Source organism: Corvus hawaiiensis, chromosome 3 (assembly GCF_020740725.1).
Source record: "Corvus hawaiiensis isolate bCorHaw1 chromosome 3, bCorHaw1.pri.cur, whole genome shotgun sequence".
Classification (NCBI taxonomy): Eukaryota; Metazoa; Chordata; class Aves; order Passeriformes; family Corvidae; genus Corvus; species Corvus hawaiiensis.
The window spans coordinates 10,279,333-10,297,122 of NC_063215.1; the positions used below are offsets into that span (position 1 = coordinate 10,279,333).

The 17,790-nt window shown below is 44.7% G+C and overlaps 1 protein-coding gene across 1 annotated transcript in view; it reads left to right on the forward strand.

Moving 5' to 3' along the window:
* LOC125323482 overlaps positions 1-17,790 on the forward strand; it is a 31,463-nt gene that overhangs the window by 5,588 nt on the left and 8,085 nt on the right. Inside the window, exons 2-7 of the mRNA XM_048298496.1 lie at positions 4,985-5,044; positions 6,232-6,322; positions 8,682-8,750; positions 10,578-10,793; positions 11,724-11,798; positions 13,390-13,488. Of these exons, the coding sequence (XP_048154453.1) occupies positions 10,718-10,793; positions 11,724-11,798; positions 13,390-13,488 (250 nt within the window). The 5' untranslated portion in view covers positions 4,985-5,044; positions 6,232-6,322; positions 8,682-8,750; positions 10,578-10,717. The remainder of the gene's footprint in view (positions 1-4,984; positions 5,045-6,231; positions 6,323-8,681; positions 8,751-10,577; positions 10,794-11,723; positions 11,799-13,389; positions 13,489-17,790) is intronic.

The window sequence follows — 17,790 nt, forward strand, 5'->3', positions numbered from 1 at the left end:
TCAGGCCAGACCATGTGGCAAAGCCAGACTGGCCAGGATGTCTGCTTCCATTTATGGAACTCTGAATCAGAATTAATGAAACCCAGCAGTGCTTTATTTCCCAACACGTTTGTCTCCCCGATTGCTCGTTGACTGAGGATGGGGAAATGCGAGCTCCTGTCTGGCTGCAGCAGCAGCACTTGGGTTTGCTCACCCTGTGGCCCAGCCCCTGCTTCTGTGCACAGGAGACAAGAACCCATCTGCAGAGAGCCAAGAGTGAACTGCGAGTGGTGCTGCAAATATCTGACTCATAGCATGGAGTGTAGGGAGCAAGGACTGGGTCTTCCAGAGGATGCTGAGAGGGATGAAGACTTCCTGCTCACTTTTTAGCTTGTTGAAGATTTACTGAGAAAGCTGGAGTGCAGTGATACCTTGTTCAGTTATAACAGAGCATGTTTAAGGGAGGTTATTTATTGCCTGCTTAGAAAGTCCTTTTCTTTTTGTTCTTTTCTCTCACCCCCTCCCTTATTTTTTTAATTTAGTGCATGTTGGTGTTACTTTTGTCATACCAGTATTGCCTTTTGGCTTAAATCCACCATATTTATCTTGTGTTGTAACATAAAGGGAAAAAAACCCCATTTTTTTTCCACTGGAAATGAGCACTAAGAAACAATTTAATTGAAGTATTTCTTAAATCTGGAAATGGTTTTGGGTTCACAGACCCCCTGCCAGAATGGGGTAGTTTTGCTTCCTTTCATTTCCAGTGTCCAACCCACTTAATTTGAGTTTTCTGAAAGTGGTGGCTGAAAACAATTTTCTGAATCTTTTTTCATGTTCTTAAATGAATTCCCTTATTTCCAGTGTGTGAAGCATATAATAGCTCCCTTTGGGTTTCATGGGCTGAGTTTATTTTGTCTTAGTATCCCTCTACTGGGCAAACCTTTCCATGCCTTCCTAAGGAAGGCAACTTTAAGCACCTTCCCCAAGAGGGAAAAAGGGCAGTTAAGTGAACTTGAAGCTGATATATTCACATAATTTTTAATTAATCCTCTAACCGGTTGGTGGCACTGAGATGTGAAAGCAGGCTGCCTGATCTGATAGACACAAAGGTGGTGGGTTTTATAAAAATGGCTAACCTGACAAAACTATTGAAATGCATAAAGGTAAGTCTCTAGGGGTACAGCTTTATGGCTTTGAATACAAGGTTTATATACTAATAATTAAACCCAGTCTTTTTAGCCCTTGGAGATGTATCACTTTGCCTCCTTTCTTTGTGACTTTACATAGAACTATATTAACAGCATAAAATAAATTAAGCACTAGCTCAAGAGAACCAGAAATTGCTAGTTTCAGAGCAATCATCAGAAATATAACCTTAAGTTACATAAAAAAGGGGAAAAAAGGCAGGGGGTGGGGGGGAAATCCTGTTCCACTGGGTCATGAACCAAATGTCCATGAACTAAAAATATCTTTCTATTGTTCCACAGAATGTGAGTAGAAATTAATATGCTAAGTCTGATTCCACTAAAAGTCCTGATTCTGTTTCTCTGCATATATTTGATGTATTTGGAATTGTACTTAAGACTTAATATAGTCACTTAATGTGGTGGGTTTAGATGTGTTTTCCCTGTACAAAACTACATTTTTCATTAAGAAAAAAATTTCCCTGACAGTATTAATTTCTCTTTAATAATTCCATTAGGTTAAACGAAATAAAATAATGAAAATTCCTTTTTCCTTTTCATAGTGGCCAAATGGCACGATAAAGAGGCATGACTAATCCCCTACCCTAAGGGCTTCAAAAGAGAAGAATAGGACAGGGTGGGGTTCCTCAGCCACACAGCCAGTTTACTGCCTGAAAAAGGGTTGGATAAGGGCAGGATTTAATACAAAAGGTCAGGCTAACATAATACATTCCCACTGAAAGGAAGTAGAACTCAGTAAAAATTCTTGGTGATGAAAGGAAGGGAGTTGATGGTATTACTGAAGAATGGCAAAGAAGCAAGAAATATTTCAGGCTAGAAAGAAGAGCATCACCACAGTGGTGGGCTGTTCGCTGAGCATCAGTCAGTGGTCAGGTTTGGTATTTTTTTGCACTCAGCCGATCGTAAGGAAGGATGCAACAAAGTTAAGGAGTCCCAGGTGGGCACTTAGGGCTGAATAGCCACTCAGTCATCATGAAGACCCCTGGAACATAGTAAATGACTGTCAACAGTATCTAGTCAGTGATGGAGAGAGAGGGGGATGTTTGTCTAGCAGATTAAAATCATTTAAGTAGCAAATGTTGTGCTTGTTTGGTAAAAAGCATGCAGCAGTCAGGTTGGCAAAGCGTTAAAACAAACTGCTGCAATTTCCCCAGTTCCTTGCTTGCTTGTCATTTATATGGAGAGAAGGTCCAGGAATGTGATTCTGCCCCACCTGAGACAAGTCTGTCAGAGCCAATACAGTTTGCATCTTCCCTAATCCTCTACTGCACTCAACATTTTCTCTCTGGAGCTCTCTTTACCTGTGTGAGGGCTCTGTACAGCCTCGGGCTGTGCTTGCTTATGCCAGCCTGGGGGAGGAAGGCAGTTTCATGTCCTTAATCCTGACGTCTCTTTGTCTCTGCTTGTAGTCCCTCATGCTTGCAGAAGCATCTTGATATAAAGAGAGGCTAACAGGAGGTGGGATGTCTCTTACCCTCTTATGTGTGTATCTGAAAGAAGGCGAAAAAGCATCCTCCTCTTTGCCTCCTAAGCTGGTGTTGCTATTTCTGTGCCCATGGTGGCAGTCTTGCTCAAAGTGCCTTCACTTGGGAGGTCCATTTGCAAAGCCTTCAGGAAACTGTGAAGATTTCATTATGAAAACTGGGAAATCACCAGGGTTTGATGACATTAGGAAGGAATATTCCACTCACATATTTTGTGGCTTCCTCCAGTCATCTCTTCTTGCATTCTTCCGATAAAATTCAGTTTTCCTGAAGTTCTCTGTCACAGAATGGAAAGTCACTCCCCCAACATTCTGCATTGCATAGGAATTGTTGTCGACTGAGACAAGATTTGTTTGTATTTTCACATATTTAAATGGAGAGAAGCATATGCTGAGAAAGAAAGAAGTATGAGCTCAAGATTTTCCATATCTATGTGGTTCAAATTTTCACCAAAATGCCCCTGGTTTTGTATTTTATATCCCACATCATATGTGAGAGGGTGCTTCCCTCTCTGCTGCAGGGGGAGTGGGATTTTTCCCTTGAGCAGAGCAGGAGATGGAAAATGGTTTGTTTTGTGGTGGGGTTTATGGAGTGCCTTTAGTAAATGAACTTGAGAGTCTTAGACGAGAGAGCCCATGGGAAGAAACAAGACAGCCTTGCTAGCTATTAACAAATGTTGCTGGGTTTTAACAGGGAAGTAATTATTTTACTAATGTTCAGAATAACATAATTGTAAACAATTATATTGTTTGCATTTGACAGCCAAGGGAGACAGAGGAGATGTAGACCATTTTGGCTTAAGCTTCTAATGTGAAGCTGGTGGAATTAGTGCTATGACAGGCAGGGGTTTTGCCTCCTGTTATTGTGATGTTTTACTGGAAGACCCAGAATCAGTATTGTCTGTGTGCAAAGCCCACGATTTTGGGGCTTCCTCTCCTAATAATTGTGGAACATGGGATGAACACCAGCCTGCTGGGTGCATGTCCACCGTGGCCTTGTAACTGGTCTGGGATTCCAAGCAAACACCTCCAGGGATGAAGCATTTGCCAGCATACAGGTGCCTGTCATGCACTTCAAAACAGATCTTCCTGAGACTTGTGAAGAATTGCTCTAAAATCCCCAAAATATCAAAGAGATGAGCATTAAGAGTCTGAAGGACTGCAGCCCCACTGGGTCTGCTGGGGACAGACATGGACAGTCACCCACAGGATTACATCTGCTGGTAGCTAATCACAGCCACAGTGCCTCAGGGACAGAGATGACTTGTGAGAGAGGAGAGGAGGAGGAGGCAGGAGGAAGCATCAGCAGGCTTCCCTTCCCTGAGAGGACTGTGGGCACCAGAATTCAAGAGGGATCAGATGAGTTTTGCTCTGGGCAGGGCTGCCTTCACCTGCTAGGGATCCCCTAGCCCCAGGTGGAGGAGGAGGAGGATGGATCAGGGATTTGGGTGACAGCCTGGGTCAGGCTCCCTGCTGGGAGCTGTGGGATCAGCTGGCCAGCCCAACAGGTCTGATGGGCTGAAGGAAGCCTGGGCAGTGCTGAGCAGTGGCTGCACTGCACAAGGACAGCAACCTGGGTAAGGCAGAGGAGTGCCATACATCCAGCAATGAGGTCCTGTGTCTGTCAGGGGGAAACAGAGGCACCTGTGGAGAGAGCTTCTGCCTTGTCTTGGATGCTGCTGGCTCTGCACAGTGTGCAGTGGCCCTTGCTGGCACAGCCCTTGCTGTCTCAGCTGCAGATTTACACCCTCCCATCTCTGTAGCTGGTGGCTGGCAATTGCTGGGGGATTCTGAGACAGCTGATACAATAATCAAACTATAATTTGAAAAGTCCTTAAACATTTAATGTTTACTTTACTGGATCTAGGTAGGATAAAATCTATTCTTTTAGTTGGTCAGATAGACTTGAGAGGGAACATAAGGTCCACCCCAACTGGTAAACAAGAATTAAAATAAGCCTTCTCCTGTCTATGCTGTTTTTTTAAGACAGGCTTACCCTATTTGAAAAACAACTTTGATCCTAGACAAATCTTATGATAAACCACAAATATGTCTGCTTTGGAATAAATCTTTGTGGAGTTTCTGGATTAACATTCATAATGGCTTAGCATACACTAATTAATTTGAAATAAATTACTCCAGTTGGAACAAGACCACAAATTCTAGCCCAGATTCATACAGGGGGTTACTTAGCTGTATCTTTCAGACTATTAAATGTATTATAGGGAGGTATTGAAATAAATATATTTATATTTACACATACACACACATGCATGTATATGTACTATAATGCATTTTTTTATTGTCCATCTCCTAGGTTCCAGTGAATGGCCATCTTATCACATCAGTCAACATCAGAGAGAAAAAGCTCCTCAAGGTACCAGCAAGAGTTTTAGAGTTTATGTATTGTCTTTCAAGAGACAGTTGTTTTAAGAATGCTCTTTTTTTAAGGTAATTTGTTCTTCCTGGGTTTGCTGCACTTAAGAGATGACTTAGGAATATCAGACCACGTAATTTTCTGGCACAGTCACACTGTAGTGCTTGTCACTGCCACCACAAGGGAGATGGTCTCATCATCCAAGCCCAGAAGTGGGTGCTGGGATCTCCTGTATTTCTGTTCCAGCTCCAACAGGGACATTTCCTTGGGTGTCTTTAAGGGGGCATTGAGCACTTGTACAGATGTGGAGGAAGGGGTTGATGCTTTAAAGAGCTTCCAAGTCTTTGCAGCAAGTTTTACAAGTTGCCCGGAGAAGCTGTGGCTGCCCCTTGTGTTCAAGGCCAGGCTGGACGGGGCTTTGAGCAGCCTGGTCTAGTGGAAGGTGTCCCTACCCATGGTAGGGGGTTGGAACTGAATGATCTTTCAGGTGTCTGCCAAGCCATTCTGTGATTTTGTGATTCTGAGTGAGGAGCAGCCCCCGAGCCTGTGTTTCTGGCAGGGGTTTCCCACCTTGGAAAAGTCAAGAACCACTGTGTTCAAACTAGAGCATTCAAAATTGATGGTTTAAGGTTAGCGCTCCTGTTTCATCAAGCTGTATGAAAATGGCCTCAGCTACTCCTGTGCCCTTTCAGATTAGTGTAAACTACAGATGCCTTCATTAAAAACAGGCTGTTCCATGGTTTGGGGGGCAGTGTGTGTGTGTGTGTGAGGGGTTGGGGGTTTTTATAAAGCATTGACAGGATCCTAACTCTTGATTTCAGCATTCTGGATTTTAAAGTGGGTAAATACTTTAGACTTTCCTCCTTCACAGGAAGAACATTAGGACTTAAGAACGATGAATGCAAGTCTTACTATAGAGCAGGCACCTGAATTAAAATGTGAACTTTCTAATCTAGCAGATAAGATTTGTAGGTCCAAAGCAATAGCATTTATTTGTTTGGAATTTGCAATTAAATCTGCTCAGGAAGGCTTTTGCACACACTTAAAGAATCCAGCAGTCCCCTGCTCTTTCTGAGTATCATGGGTTGCCTCCATTTTGAAACTACTGCCTTGACTTTTTTTCTTCTGGATGAAATGTAACAAATACTTGTTTTATCTTTCTGCCGTGTATCTCATGAATACTGTAGCCTAAGAAGAAGAGGAAAACCCAGTGCTCGGACAAGGAAGTGCCAAAAGATCCACTTTCTGTGGAAAAAGACAAACTGCAAGAGGAGGAAGGTAACAAAAGATCAGATTCTTCTGTTATCTAATGCATATGACCAAATAGTAACATGGGATAAAATATGTCAAAAGGGAGGTCTTCTCTACTATTCTAGAGTTCTGTGTTAGTAGGAAAAGCTGCCAGTTTGAGAGTTATTTCTATCACCTGCTCCTTCCTACGTGTAACTACATGGACAGGGGCTGTTGCAATCTGGTCTAATTACAGAGGAGTAAAGAGAGCTAACACTCTGAATAAAATGGGTAGAATTTTGAAAGATTTGAATATACCCAAAAATATGATTAAAACCAAACGAGGTTAGATGTTGATACCAAAAAAATTATATGTTTTATTTAACAGTAAAAAAGGCAAAGAGAAGAAGGAGAAAAGATAGAAAGAAAGAAAGAGGTGTGGGGGGGGACAGGGAGAGTGACAAAGATTAAGTAGAAACACATCACCCCTCTATGGGTTCCAACAATGTCTTGTGGCTTCCCTCCATATGGTCTTCTTGGTGGTGAGGGTCCCTCACCTAAAAGTATAGAATCCTGTTTGGGCCAGGTGGGAACACCCAGGTACCTCCCCTGAGAGGAGCAGGTTTGACACTCTCCCTTGCAACACTGTGGATTTGTTGCATCATGTGCAGTGCTCTGGTGCAGGGTCTGGGGACCCCTTTGGGGGGGGAACATTTGATGGGCCATGACACCCCCTCTGCTGTCCCTCACATGGATGTCCCATAGATGCGGCTTTCCTGGGGTGAAGGGCCCCACAGCTCAGCTGGTCTGCGCAGCAGAGGGTGGGTGTTCACTGCCCCTGACCAGAGCCTGTGCCACACGCCCACAATCTCTCCTCCTCCCTCTTTGGTGCAGGGTCTGTGCAAGCCTGGCAGCAGATAAACCTGGGGCTGTGGCCTCCACAGAAGGTGGTGGTCTGGGCCCTGCCATGGATGCTCTTCCAGATGCTTTGAACAATAATGTCACTTTCCTTATCTCAAGTTGCCTTAGGCATTTAACTCGCAGTTCAGGGTTTCAGTCAGGAGGCCCATCCAGGGTGGCCTTCGGTGGTGCAGCTTCATTATACACTTTTTCTGTAATGGGCGAAAGTCCTTCATAAAGATGTTTAAACCATAAACCGTAACATTTCAGTCTCTGACATAGGCCATGCGCTTTCCTGCCACACTCCCCAGGTCCTGACTGCCTACACAGGGGGGGCAAATCTGCAGGTGAGGAAGGATCTCTGAAGTGGCCAGAGGCCCAGTGGTCAGCGGGGTCCTTCTTTGTGCTCTTACCCTAATCCTGTGGCCTCCACACAGATGGAGCAGCATGTTGTTTTGCCCATGACTGAGGCTGGTAAAGGTGCTGGGGCAATTCACAGCCAACTTCTAGCACACCTGTGAGCAGAGACAAGACTTTTGTTTGCAAACAGATCTGCAGAGAAATCTGGCAGAGGCCAGCAAGGCTCAGGCAGCTAGAATTTCACTGGAAAATACATTGCATCCTGTGAGCCCCTCTCTGCCTCTCCCCACCAAGGGTTATATTGAAAACAACAAATTCTAAGCTTTTCTGGGCTTAAAAGATTACAATGTGATTAGGGTGAGAGCAAGAGAAGCCCTCACTGCTGTTGGACCAGAGTCCTTCCCGGGGCCTGTCAGGCTGCTGGGGGAGAAGGCAGCACAGCAGAGGCTTTCTTCAAATGGATCTGTAGTTTTTTGAATGGCTGAGCCAGCTGAACTCCTTCATGTGTTTCTCGGGGATGCTTCACGTGTTCTTCAGGGATGCTTCAGAGAAAGGAAGTGTCTTGGTCAGCTTCAGGGGCTGTGTTTTTTCCTTCATTAACCATTTTTGCCAGCACCTCCTCTGACTTCTTGGGTCATGGAGAGCCTGAATGGAGAAAGGATGTGGACCCATGGGTGTGAGTGAATGTGTGTGTAAACCAGCTGAGTGAGAGAGGGTGCCCACATTGCAGAACAAGTCTTAGGGTAGGTTCAGGGCTAGAGGAACCCTGTAAATTGAAGCCTTATTTAATGGTTAAGATTTTCATCAACTTCTCCCCACTGTCAGACATACAAGGTGGTTGATGCTCTGCTGTGACGTCCCTCAAGGGAACGGGTGTCACATCAGGCTGACACACAGGACAGAAGAATATGCACAGTTACATGAGTCAGGACATGACAGACAGGTTTGTGATGGGGATTTCTTATGTAATGCTTTTCTGCAGAGGATGCAAAGGCTGCACACAGGGGAGGTGCTGCACAAGATCTAATGCCTCTTTTACAGCCAGAATCAGAAACTATCAGATGGCTACTTACCTTGGTGTTAAGCAGTAAAGGCAATGAAGAAAGTTCTTTAATAGCTTAAAAATTAACTTTTCTCTGTGTTGTAGGAGTTTGGCAGACCAAGATCAGCAGCCGCGAAAAGAGACACTTAAGGAAGGAAAGGCTGAAACAAAAAGGTAAATGTACAGGCTCAGTTCACACACCTGATCTGGCTGGGTTTGTTATCCCTCCTTACACACCAGCATCTTTCTGTTTGCTCTGTCTGTCATTTGGCAGCAAAATCCGTGCACTTACTGAGGCTATTTACTTAAGAAAATACAGCTTTGGGAGCTTTTACTTGGGAGCTTGCCTTTTATTCCATGCTCTCACTAAAACACACAGCATTACCCACAGGACTTTGAAAGCAGATGTCTGTTAGATCTGAGATCTGCTAAAGGCTTGGTGTCACATGGGCTAGTTCCGTCTGCGTGACTTGACAGAAGAAGTTTTTTGATAATGGACGTATAAAAACACATGCAATTTGCTCAAACAGGTTCTTTAGTCCACTAGACTAAAGAACTATAGCAGGAATATACTCTTACCCTAATGAGATAAAATGAAACAACACTTTGTGCTCGCTGCACATTTTTCCTCCAGGGATTTCAAGGTGTCTGCCGTGCACTTATGCCTATATACATTTCTACTAATCATGTTATATGTAATAACCACTATATGAAAGCAGGTCATGGAATTAAGTCATTTGGAAGCATTTTCATTATCTGTGATAAAATGATCAAAATAACCTTTATTATAGTAGAGTAATTTAGAAGCTAAGGTAGGAGTATGGATATTGGAGAGAGGTAGCTGGATTGGGACATGTAACCGGATACATGTGTGAGTTAGTGCACTGTCTGCAATAAGGCTCTTAAAGTGCTCTCAGATGCTCTATTAAAATTGAAGGGTAAGGGAACAGGAAATTTTAATAGAAAAATATACAGGCACCTTGGGACCACTTTATGATTTGGATTATCTAGAGTTAAATATCAAGAGTTTAGATTTTTAACTCTTGGTTTATCAAGGGTCTTTAAAGGCTAGAGGTGCTGAGGTCTCCACTTTCTCTCCAGCAAAGTGAATAGGTCCACATTTCTTTCTTCATGTAAGTTGGCCTGTTGTCATCAGTGGTGCCAGCTGCACATGCAGAACCCCACAGGGTTTAACCCTAAGGTCATGCAGGTGTTGAGGGCTTTGCTGACCCAGGAAAGCGGGCTCAGTTCACCAAGTCTCATTTGAAGTACCAGAAGTCCTTGGTGCAATCCTGCAGCCTGGGCTGTGCAGGATGCTGAACCCAGTGATCATGTTAGCATGGGCATTCACAGAGTAGTGAGATCTGATCTTCTAGGAAGAAGCCCTAACCCTGCTGAGTGCTGGTTGATGCTCCCTGCCAGGGGAGAAACAGTAGCATCAGCATTAAGGTGTATGAAGGTGGAGTTGATGTCAGCAGTGGTCTCCTCTTCACCAGAGCTCCCAAAAATGCTTTGCTATTCTGAAGGCTGGGGTCATAAAACACTTTAGAAGTCCTTTGGAACAAAAATGTTGGACATAACTGTCACTTTTAAAAATATTCATTTGCCTGGCACTGATTTCTCTAGCAGCCTTGAACTACCAACATCCAAGAGGTTTGCTTTCTTTTTCCTTGGAGGTCCAGCTGTTCTCTTTCTCTCCCTTCAATGCCCTGGGCCCCCAGCAGGACTCTGGAGGCCTTGAGCCTCCCCTCCAGGGATGGATGCCCAAGGCTGCTGTGGCGCCTTCCTTCTCACATTGGCCTTCCTTCCTGTTTTCCACTTCAGTGTCCCATCCCAGGAACTCTGCTTCACTGTCATTGTATCTGTAAATAATTTCAGTTGGAAATAGTCATAACATCTGATGGGTTTAGATCAGGCATTGTTCTGTTGTCTCTCCTGTACAAACTCTTACTTGTAATTAAAAATAATGATGATCCTGTGGTAATGTTTATTCCTGAGAAGACCCCAGCAGAGCATGCCAGGGTAGCTCGGCGGTTGAGCCAGCCTTCAACTGGGATGAGAAGGGAGCGGTGTGGCCACTCACAGAGGACACCAGTGGTGGTGGAAAAGGTGCTTTCTTTGCCAAGGTGGAGTGTGGGACCATGCTGAAAGGCTCAGGAGCCCTACGGGAAGAATCAGCACCCTCCAGGTCAGAAGACGATGTTTTCTCCAACGTAGGTGAGTGTTGACATTCCAATATTGCCGAGGGGAAACTTCACAAATTGCTGTGTCCTCGTCAGAGTGTAGCCCCATTGACATCCATCCTGCACATAGTGTTGTTCACCCCCTTTGGACCCTGGTAGCTGTCATTTATTTCCCAGCAATGTGAAAAGAGGGGTACTTACGGCAGGAATTCCTTGTGTTGTAGACTACCTGCTGGGTGCAAGTTGTTTTCTTCCCACAGGTATTTAGTGTTTGTGTCCTTTACAGCCAAGGCCTTGCCCTCCGAGGATGCTCACAGAGTATGGTCAGAGTTAGGCTGCAGGGTATATCCGTGTGTTTCAAAGCAGGATAAAGCAGGGTATTCCTATATCAAAAGCATTTGATTTTGTCTACGTTCTCAGTGATTAATTGAGCGTGGTGGCTGAATTGAATGGTATATAAGGCCACATGATGACTCACCTTCAGGAGCAGTAATCCAGTACTCTGATGATTCAGAAAATGCTCTTAAGGTTGCCCTCACATGAGTCAACTTCTCTGCTAGAGTCCTTTTCTTGAAAAGTATAGGGTTGATGAGGGAGGACATTAGTACCATTTTTACTCTAATGCTTTCAAAAGGCCAAATTCCAATACTGATCACAACTTCTGCCAGCAGTGCATAAAGGGGACATCAGTTCAGATGAGTGAGGAATTTAGGTCCAGAGAAGTGCTCTGCTGGTGTGACATGCATGCTGAAAGGCTGAGAAGGTGTACGTGGTGATGGGGCTGGGCTCTCTCTGTCCATAAAGGTGATTTCTCCTTGCTTGATTCTTACCTAGCAACAGCAGTGGATGCAGGCTTGGAGTGGAGAGAACATGGAAGGGCTGTAATGAGCTTGGGAGCATGAGGTAGAAACTGTGAACGTGATATCAGATTTTGGGTTACTGTTTGTTTGCATTTTAAATGCAGGAACATGGGATATTGCAGATGTAAAATCCTGTCCTGTGACCTTTGGGACATTGTCAGATCTCTCCAGGGATTTAGGTGAGTGGCCTCTCATTGTACTTCCATCTGAATTCTTCTACCACTTTCTTAGCCGCTTGGCTGAAAGGGGCTCACACTGATCACACAGGAGTCTTCTCCCCCGAGCCACATCTCATTAGTCACTCTCCCTTGCAGAGCTTGCTTGCATCTGCAATCCAGCACATCAGTGTTTTAGGGAGTGACATCAGAACCTTTTATTGAGTGCTTTCCAAACTTGTGTTCTCATCCGGGAATAAATAAAAAAAAATATTGCCTCCCCTGCAGATTCTTTGTTAGGTTGACTCACACAGAAGGTTTCTGTTGTGTTCTGACAACCAACAAATTCAGAGAATTTCAGACTGAGGGAGGGAGTGAATGTGCAGCTTGGAAAGGCTGCCTAGACAGCAGCTTCCCATCCAGCACAGCGAGGGATTTTCAGCTTGAGCCTCTCCATGCATGGCCTTGAGAAGGATGGAGCATCTCTGTGCTTTGCATTGAGTTAAGCCTCAATTCTGGCTTTCACTTTGCATCTTTGCAACTGTCAGTCCTCACTGATTGACTCCAAGCACCCCTGGTTCATACATTCCCTGCCTACCAGCAACTCACATTTGACTGAAAGGTTAGCTGGATGATGAGTGCAAAATCTGATCCTGAATCTCTTAGAGATGCTAAAGACAAGCATAGATACATATAGATAGACATCTGTGCACAAAACAGCGTGTGTGGTGTTAGCCAGAATGCTGAAACTAGCTTCCAAGGCCAGATAAGGCAATTAATATAATATATGCCATATTTAACCATCTATTTTCTGACACTTTGTCAGCAGATTCAAGCAGTTCCTAATCTACAAGTACTCAACAGGGAGAAATACATGTTAACATCTGCATTTATGCAGCAAAAAATCGAACTGATACACAACTGCATAAACCATAGAGTTCACTAGGTAAAAGGAAGAAAAGAAAAATCAGAGATGTGAAAAAAACCTCCTGATTTATGAAAGATGTGAAGAAAACCCTAGTCTGTTATATACAGGCCTTAGAAAGTGGCTAAGGGGAGTCATTGTGGGAGGTATGTGAATCCTACTTGTTGCTTTAGTTACTGAAAGTAATCATCAAAACAACTTTTTCTTTTTCCTCCAGCAGCACACTTACCTGTTTTCTTTCATGGAGCAATTAATTTGGTAATTATGGATTTCTGTTAGCTTGAGCCGAAGCCTTCTCACTTAAGGTAGTGGAAGTTGGAGCTGGATATTCTGGATGCAGCTTTTGTTCTGCAGGAACTACAGCTCCTTCCTTAGGTCCCCAACAGGGACATGCCAGAAGTTTACATTTCTGAATATTGTTAGTGTAGCCACTCCTGAGTGAGTTGTTTCTAATAAGTTACACATGTAGTGTCCTCATCCAGCCTTTGTGAATAAATACACTGTGATGAGAAGCATAGATTATGTGTGGCTTAAATTACACAACATCCTGGCATTGTGACATAGCAAGCAGACAGGGGCATGATTAATTGGTTTTAATAATGTGAATATACCTATGTGATTATATTTTAGGTTTGGGATTTGGGCTTTTTTTGATTTAATTTTTTAATGAAGATGCTTTCCTATGTGTAGATAACGTGAAGAGTAAATCATCTGAGGACAGTCCTTCCAGATGCTGTTGCCATGGCAGCTCAACTTTCCTCCCAGCAGATGATGCGTGGCAGGGACAGGGTACGTCTCTTTGCCCTTTTTCTGTAGACAGACAAGTGCACTAATGCAGGAACTCTCTTCAGTCCATTCCCTAAGCCTCAGACATCAGGGTCCACTTCCCATGTGGCTCACTTGCTGGTCAGGGAGAAATCCAATATGGTTCTGGTTTTGGGCAGGTGCCCAGAACTGCTGTGAGCTTGGTCAGGGCAGCCATTGTCCAAATGGGACCCTTGAGAAAGGCAAGAAAGTGCATTTTATTTATGTTTTTCCTTGGAAGACAAACAAATAATGCAGTAGGTACAGTCTGTTTTGGTGCATACATGCCGGTGCAAAGTGTAATTAGATTTCCTGAGCAGCAGCAGGGAGGCTGTCTGCAGGCTCCCGTGTCCTCTCTCCAGCAGTTGCACGGCTATCAGCTGCGAGCAGATAAGCACAGGAACAGGGCAAGCACAGGGCAATCCCTCCCCACACCCTGCAGAGAGTGGGTCAGGGACTTCCTGAGCCAGAAGCAGCAGGATGGGCTCTGTGTTTCAAAAAGCCCCACGTGTTAGCAGTCAGCTCAGATTACTGAATTTGTGAAACGAGTTCAAAGTTGTGTTTGGTTTTCATAACCGAAGCACTGTGTTTCCCTCCCTCCCGCTGTTGTGTGGAAAGGTGGAGCTGAGTGGGACTTTTCCAGGCAGCCACAGCCTGGGCTCGGTGAAGTGTCTGGGGGAGAGCCATGGGAGGACAGGGTGCTTCTCGAGCTCTGTGTACCTTTGCCAAAACTTTAAATTTCCTTGGAAATGCCCTGAATCCAGATGCAGAATTCAATTCCAGTGACCTGTGGCAATCAGGATTTCAGTCTTTCTATAACTGGTAATGGGTTTTTTTTTTAGTTTTAAAAGAAAGACAAGCATGGGTCCTGAGTGGCTCGAATAATTTGACATGAACAGTGTGGGTATTAGATGACCTTTTCTCTCAACCTTTTGGTCAGGATTGAGTGAAGTATCTGTATATACCCCTGTTGTTGGGAGGCCTTTCCCTGCTCTTGCAGGAATGATGGCTGATGAGCTGAGCAAACCTCTTCGTGCTCTAGCTGCTCTGATTGCCTAACTGCAGGAGAACCCAGAGGGGTGGAATGCATTAAGGAGAAAAGATTGTGGTTGTCTTGCTTCTCTGCCCAGCGGTAACTGAAGCTCTGCAGCAAATGCATCATTTTGGCCGTGATTTTATAAATAGCACAGTTTGCTTTAAAAAGAATAAAAACTAAACCCCCAACCCTCAGCATTCCCTTCCCTTGGTGCTGTGTTTCTTTACCCCTGCGTTGCTGCAAAGGGTTCCTGGCCCCTTCCAACTTTGGAGCCCGTCGTGCCCACGTGGGATGGAGGGAGGCAGTGTGGGCAGCTCTTCCGCAGCGTTCCCTTGCACTGCACTTAGCACATGTCAGACTTGGCACACTCTGGGCTTGATCTGCCGTTGCAGACAGGGCTCTGCTTTTGCAGTTCCATATCTGCCTGAGAGTAGAACTATGGGAGCAAGCTCAGCAGCTTCCTTCTGCAAATATCAGAGCAGAAGTTTTTGGAGGATTCTGTCTGTCTTACAGCTTGCTTTTTTGTCCTGTTTTTTTTTTTTTGCCTTTGAATCATCAGCCTTGATATTGATGCAGGGGAGAGCCATGTCATGAACATGTATTCCCTGAATTTAGATGAGGTAATGGCTGGCATTAAGGTCAGCGCTGCAGGCAAAATGAGCTCTTAGACAGTTAAACATGGCCTATTAGCTCTTGCAGGCTTGGGAACTAAAAAAAAAAAATACCATTCATAGCCTAAATATGAGCTGGGGTCATTTTATCAAATCCAGAGCAGTACATGTAATGAGTCTCTTTGTTCTGGCCAGGCTGGTACAACCGAAGGAGCTGCATGCTGGCCTCCTGCCTCTGCCCCTGCTGCTGGAGCTGCCTTGGCTGGCTCCCTGCCTCACATGGGGTTATCTTTTGTGAAGTACCAACAATAATAACACCCGCACTTACAAAAGCCTTGAGGCGTGAGTGTTGGCACAACTGAAAGCATATATACATAGAGGGAGAGAGGGAGTTAGTGGTAAAGGGAACTGGGCAGTCACTTTTGGAATATTTAAAAGTCTGTCAGTCTGGTTGGTTTCCAAATAACGCACTGCTGTGTTGACATTCACTAATGATACATGCTGCTCATGGTTAATTCTTAATTATTGTCATATCTGGAGTTCTGTGTCCATTTCTGGGCTCCCCAGTACAAGCCAGTCAGCGATATACTGGAGCAGGTCCAGCCATGCCTGTGTATGAGCATAGGGTTGTTGCATATGGTCAGCCCAGACAGTGGGGAAGAGGCAATGGATAAGAAGTGAATTTCCACTTATCCATAAGTGAAAGCTTTTTTTTTATGGTGAGAGTGGTCAGGCAACAGAACTGTTTGCCCACAAAGTCTGCAGACTTTCCACCCTTCAAAATATTCAAAACCCTGATTGCTACATTCCTGAGAAACCTGCTGTAGCTGAGCCGTCTGTAAGGTGTGGGGTGGGACTAGACAATCTCCAGAGGCCTCTTCCAACCTCATTGATTCTGAAATTCTCATTCTGTCATCAGTTATTGTCTCTGCATATTCAAACAATTAGTCCGTAGCAATCTAAGCCTTTGTCAGCTGGGGGCATTCAGTGTCCTGGAGTTGAAGCCACATGGTCAGCACTGATGGCTGCTGTCCCATTAGTCCCACCAGCAGGCTGAGGTGGCCAGGACTCTTCCACGAGGGAAGGGGGCCCCAAAGTTTTTCATCATCATTTTTCCCTGCTCATCATTAGTGTTTACCCACCTTTCATTCCTGTCACAAAGAGAAAGAAAGGGGGGCGAACCTCTTCTGGTCCTGGCATAATTCACTTTATGTTTGAGCCCGGAAAATGCTCTGCTTTTGCCAGGCACCTTTCCTGCTTCTTCTGCAGGGTTGTTCTTGATCCTCCTGCCTCTGCCTTGGAAGCTTTACTTGCATGTGTTTCCCAGTACTCCTTTTATATACCTATGCCACATATCTGCCACTGCCCGTTTGGTGACATTTATATACTTCAGCTTTGCTGTCCCACAGAATGCATCTCAAGCTGTGGCTGGTTTTGCTGTTATAAAACATGTAACCCACACAATGAGGCCGGCTGGGCTGTTTTAGAGCACTTGTGCCTGGTTCTAAGGCAAGGGAATACTAATTTTATCCCATGCATCTGCTTCCAAGTGAAGTGGACCTGCGCTTTGGCAATAGCACAGTGCAATCTCAGAAATCCCACATGCTGCTTTGCAAATGCAACGTCTCACGACCATGAGAGTCACTTTTTACCTGTGTCTTGGCATCTTCCCAATGAGTCCTTCTTGACTGCCAATGCAAATTTTCCCCAGAACCTTAAAAAAACTCCCATGTCTCCTGATCCTATGTCTCCTGACTCCCAACCTTCCTTCTGTTCCAGGGTTAAAATCAAGTTTAATTCCTTTGTTTTATGGGAATCAGTAGCTTTTATCCATTAAAAGAAGTCTTCAGTCTGGGGTTTATTTGCTATTTTGCCTCTACTGAGTTATGCTGAAGGAAGGTGCAAAATAAGGGATTCCTTCACCCAGCTATTGGTGGCAATAATTTTGACCTGTAACACAGAAATGCAAGCTTTAGACTGGAAATTTTCTACCCATTTCAACTGGATGTATTACACTTGGTCTACAAGTGATGACTTGGCAAGGATTTGGGTGTATGTTCATTACTCAGTCAACTGCCCTTTGCAAAGGGATGGGTTTTCTACAGCAGCCACAGAAAAGCTCAATGCCATGGACAATGTGCAACTTCCTGAGAGGTTTGCCCTGCCAGATGAACCTCCCTTAGGTTTCTGCTGCCCATATTGAGGGACAGCATGCCAAGAGAGATACTGGTAGATAGAAACCAAATGTACAACTCTGGATTAGAAAATTTTTAATCCTCTTCTCGGTGACACAGACTGAGTTTTTCTGCAGTACTTTCCAGTTTCGTTTTCCAGGCCAGATAATTAGGTTCAGCCTGTACTCCACCCTATCTATCAGCAGGCACAGGGAACTTGCTGACTGTCCCCTTTGACCAGATCCTGCTGCTGTGGGGCCCTGTTTGCCTGCTCCCCAACAGCCCCCAGGGTGCAGCCATCTGCTCCTCCTCATTACACAGGAGAGAGATTGGAGACCAGGGGCATTTAGGTAGTTGGTGCTGGGATGGACTTTCTGCCTGCAGAGCTGCTGGCAGCCTCCCCAGTTTCTGAAGACACCTTCAGTGTTGGGCCTTTCAGGATCTAAAAGTGTTTTCATTTCATGGG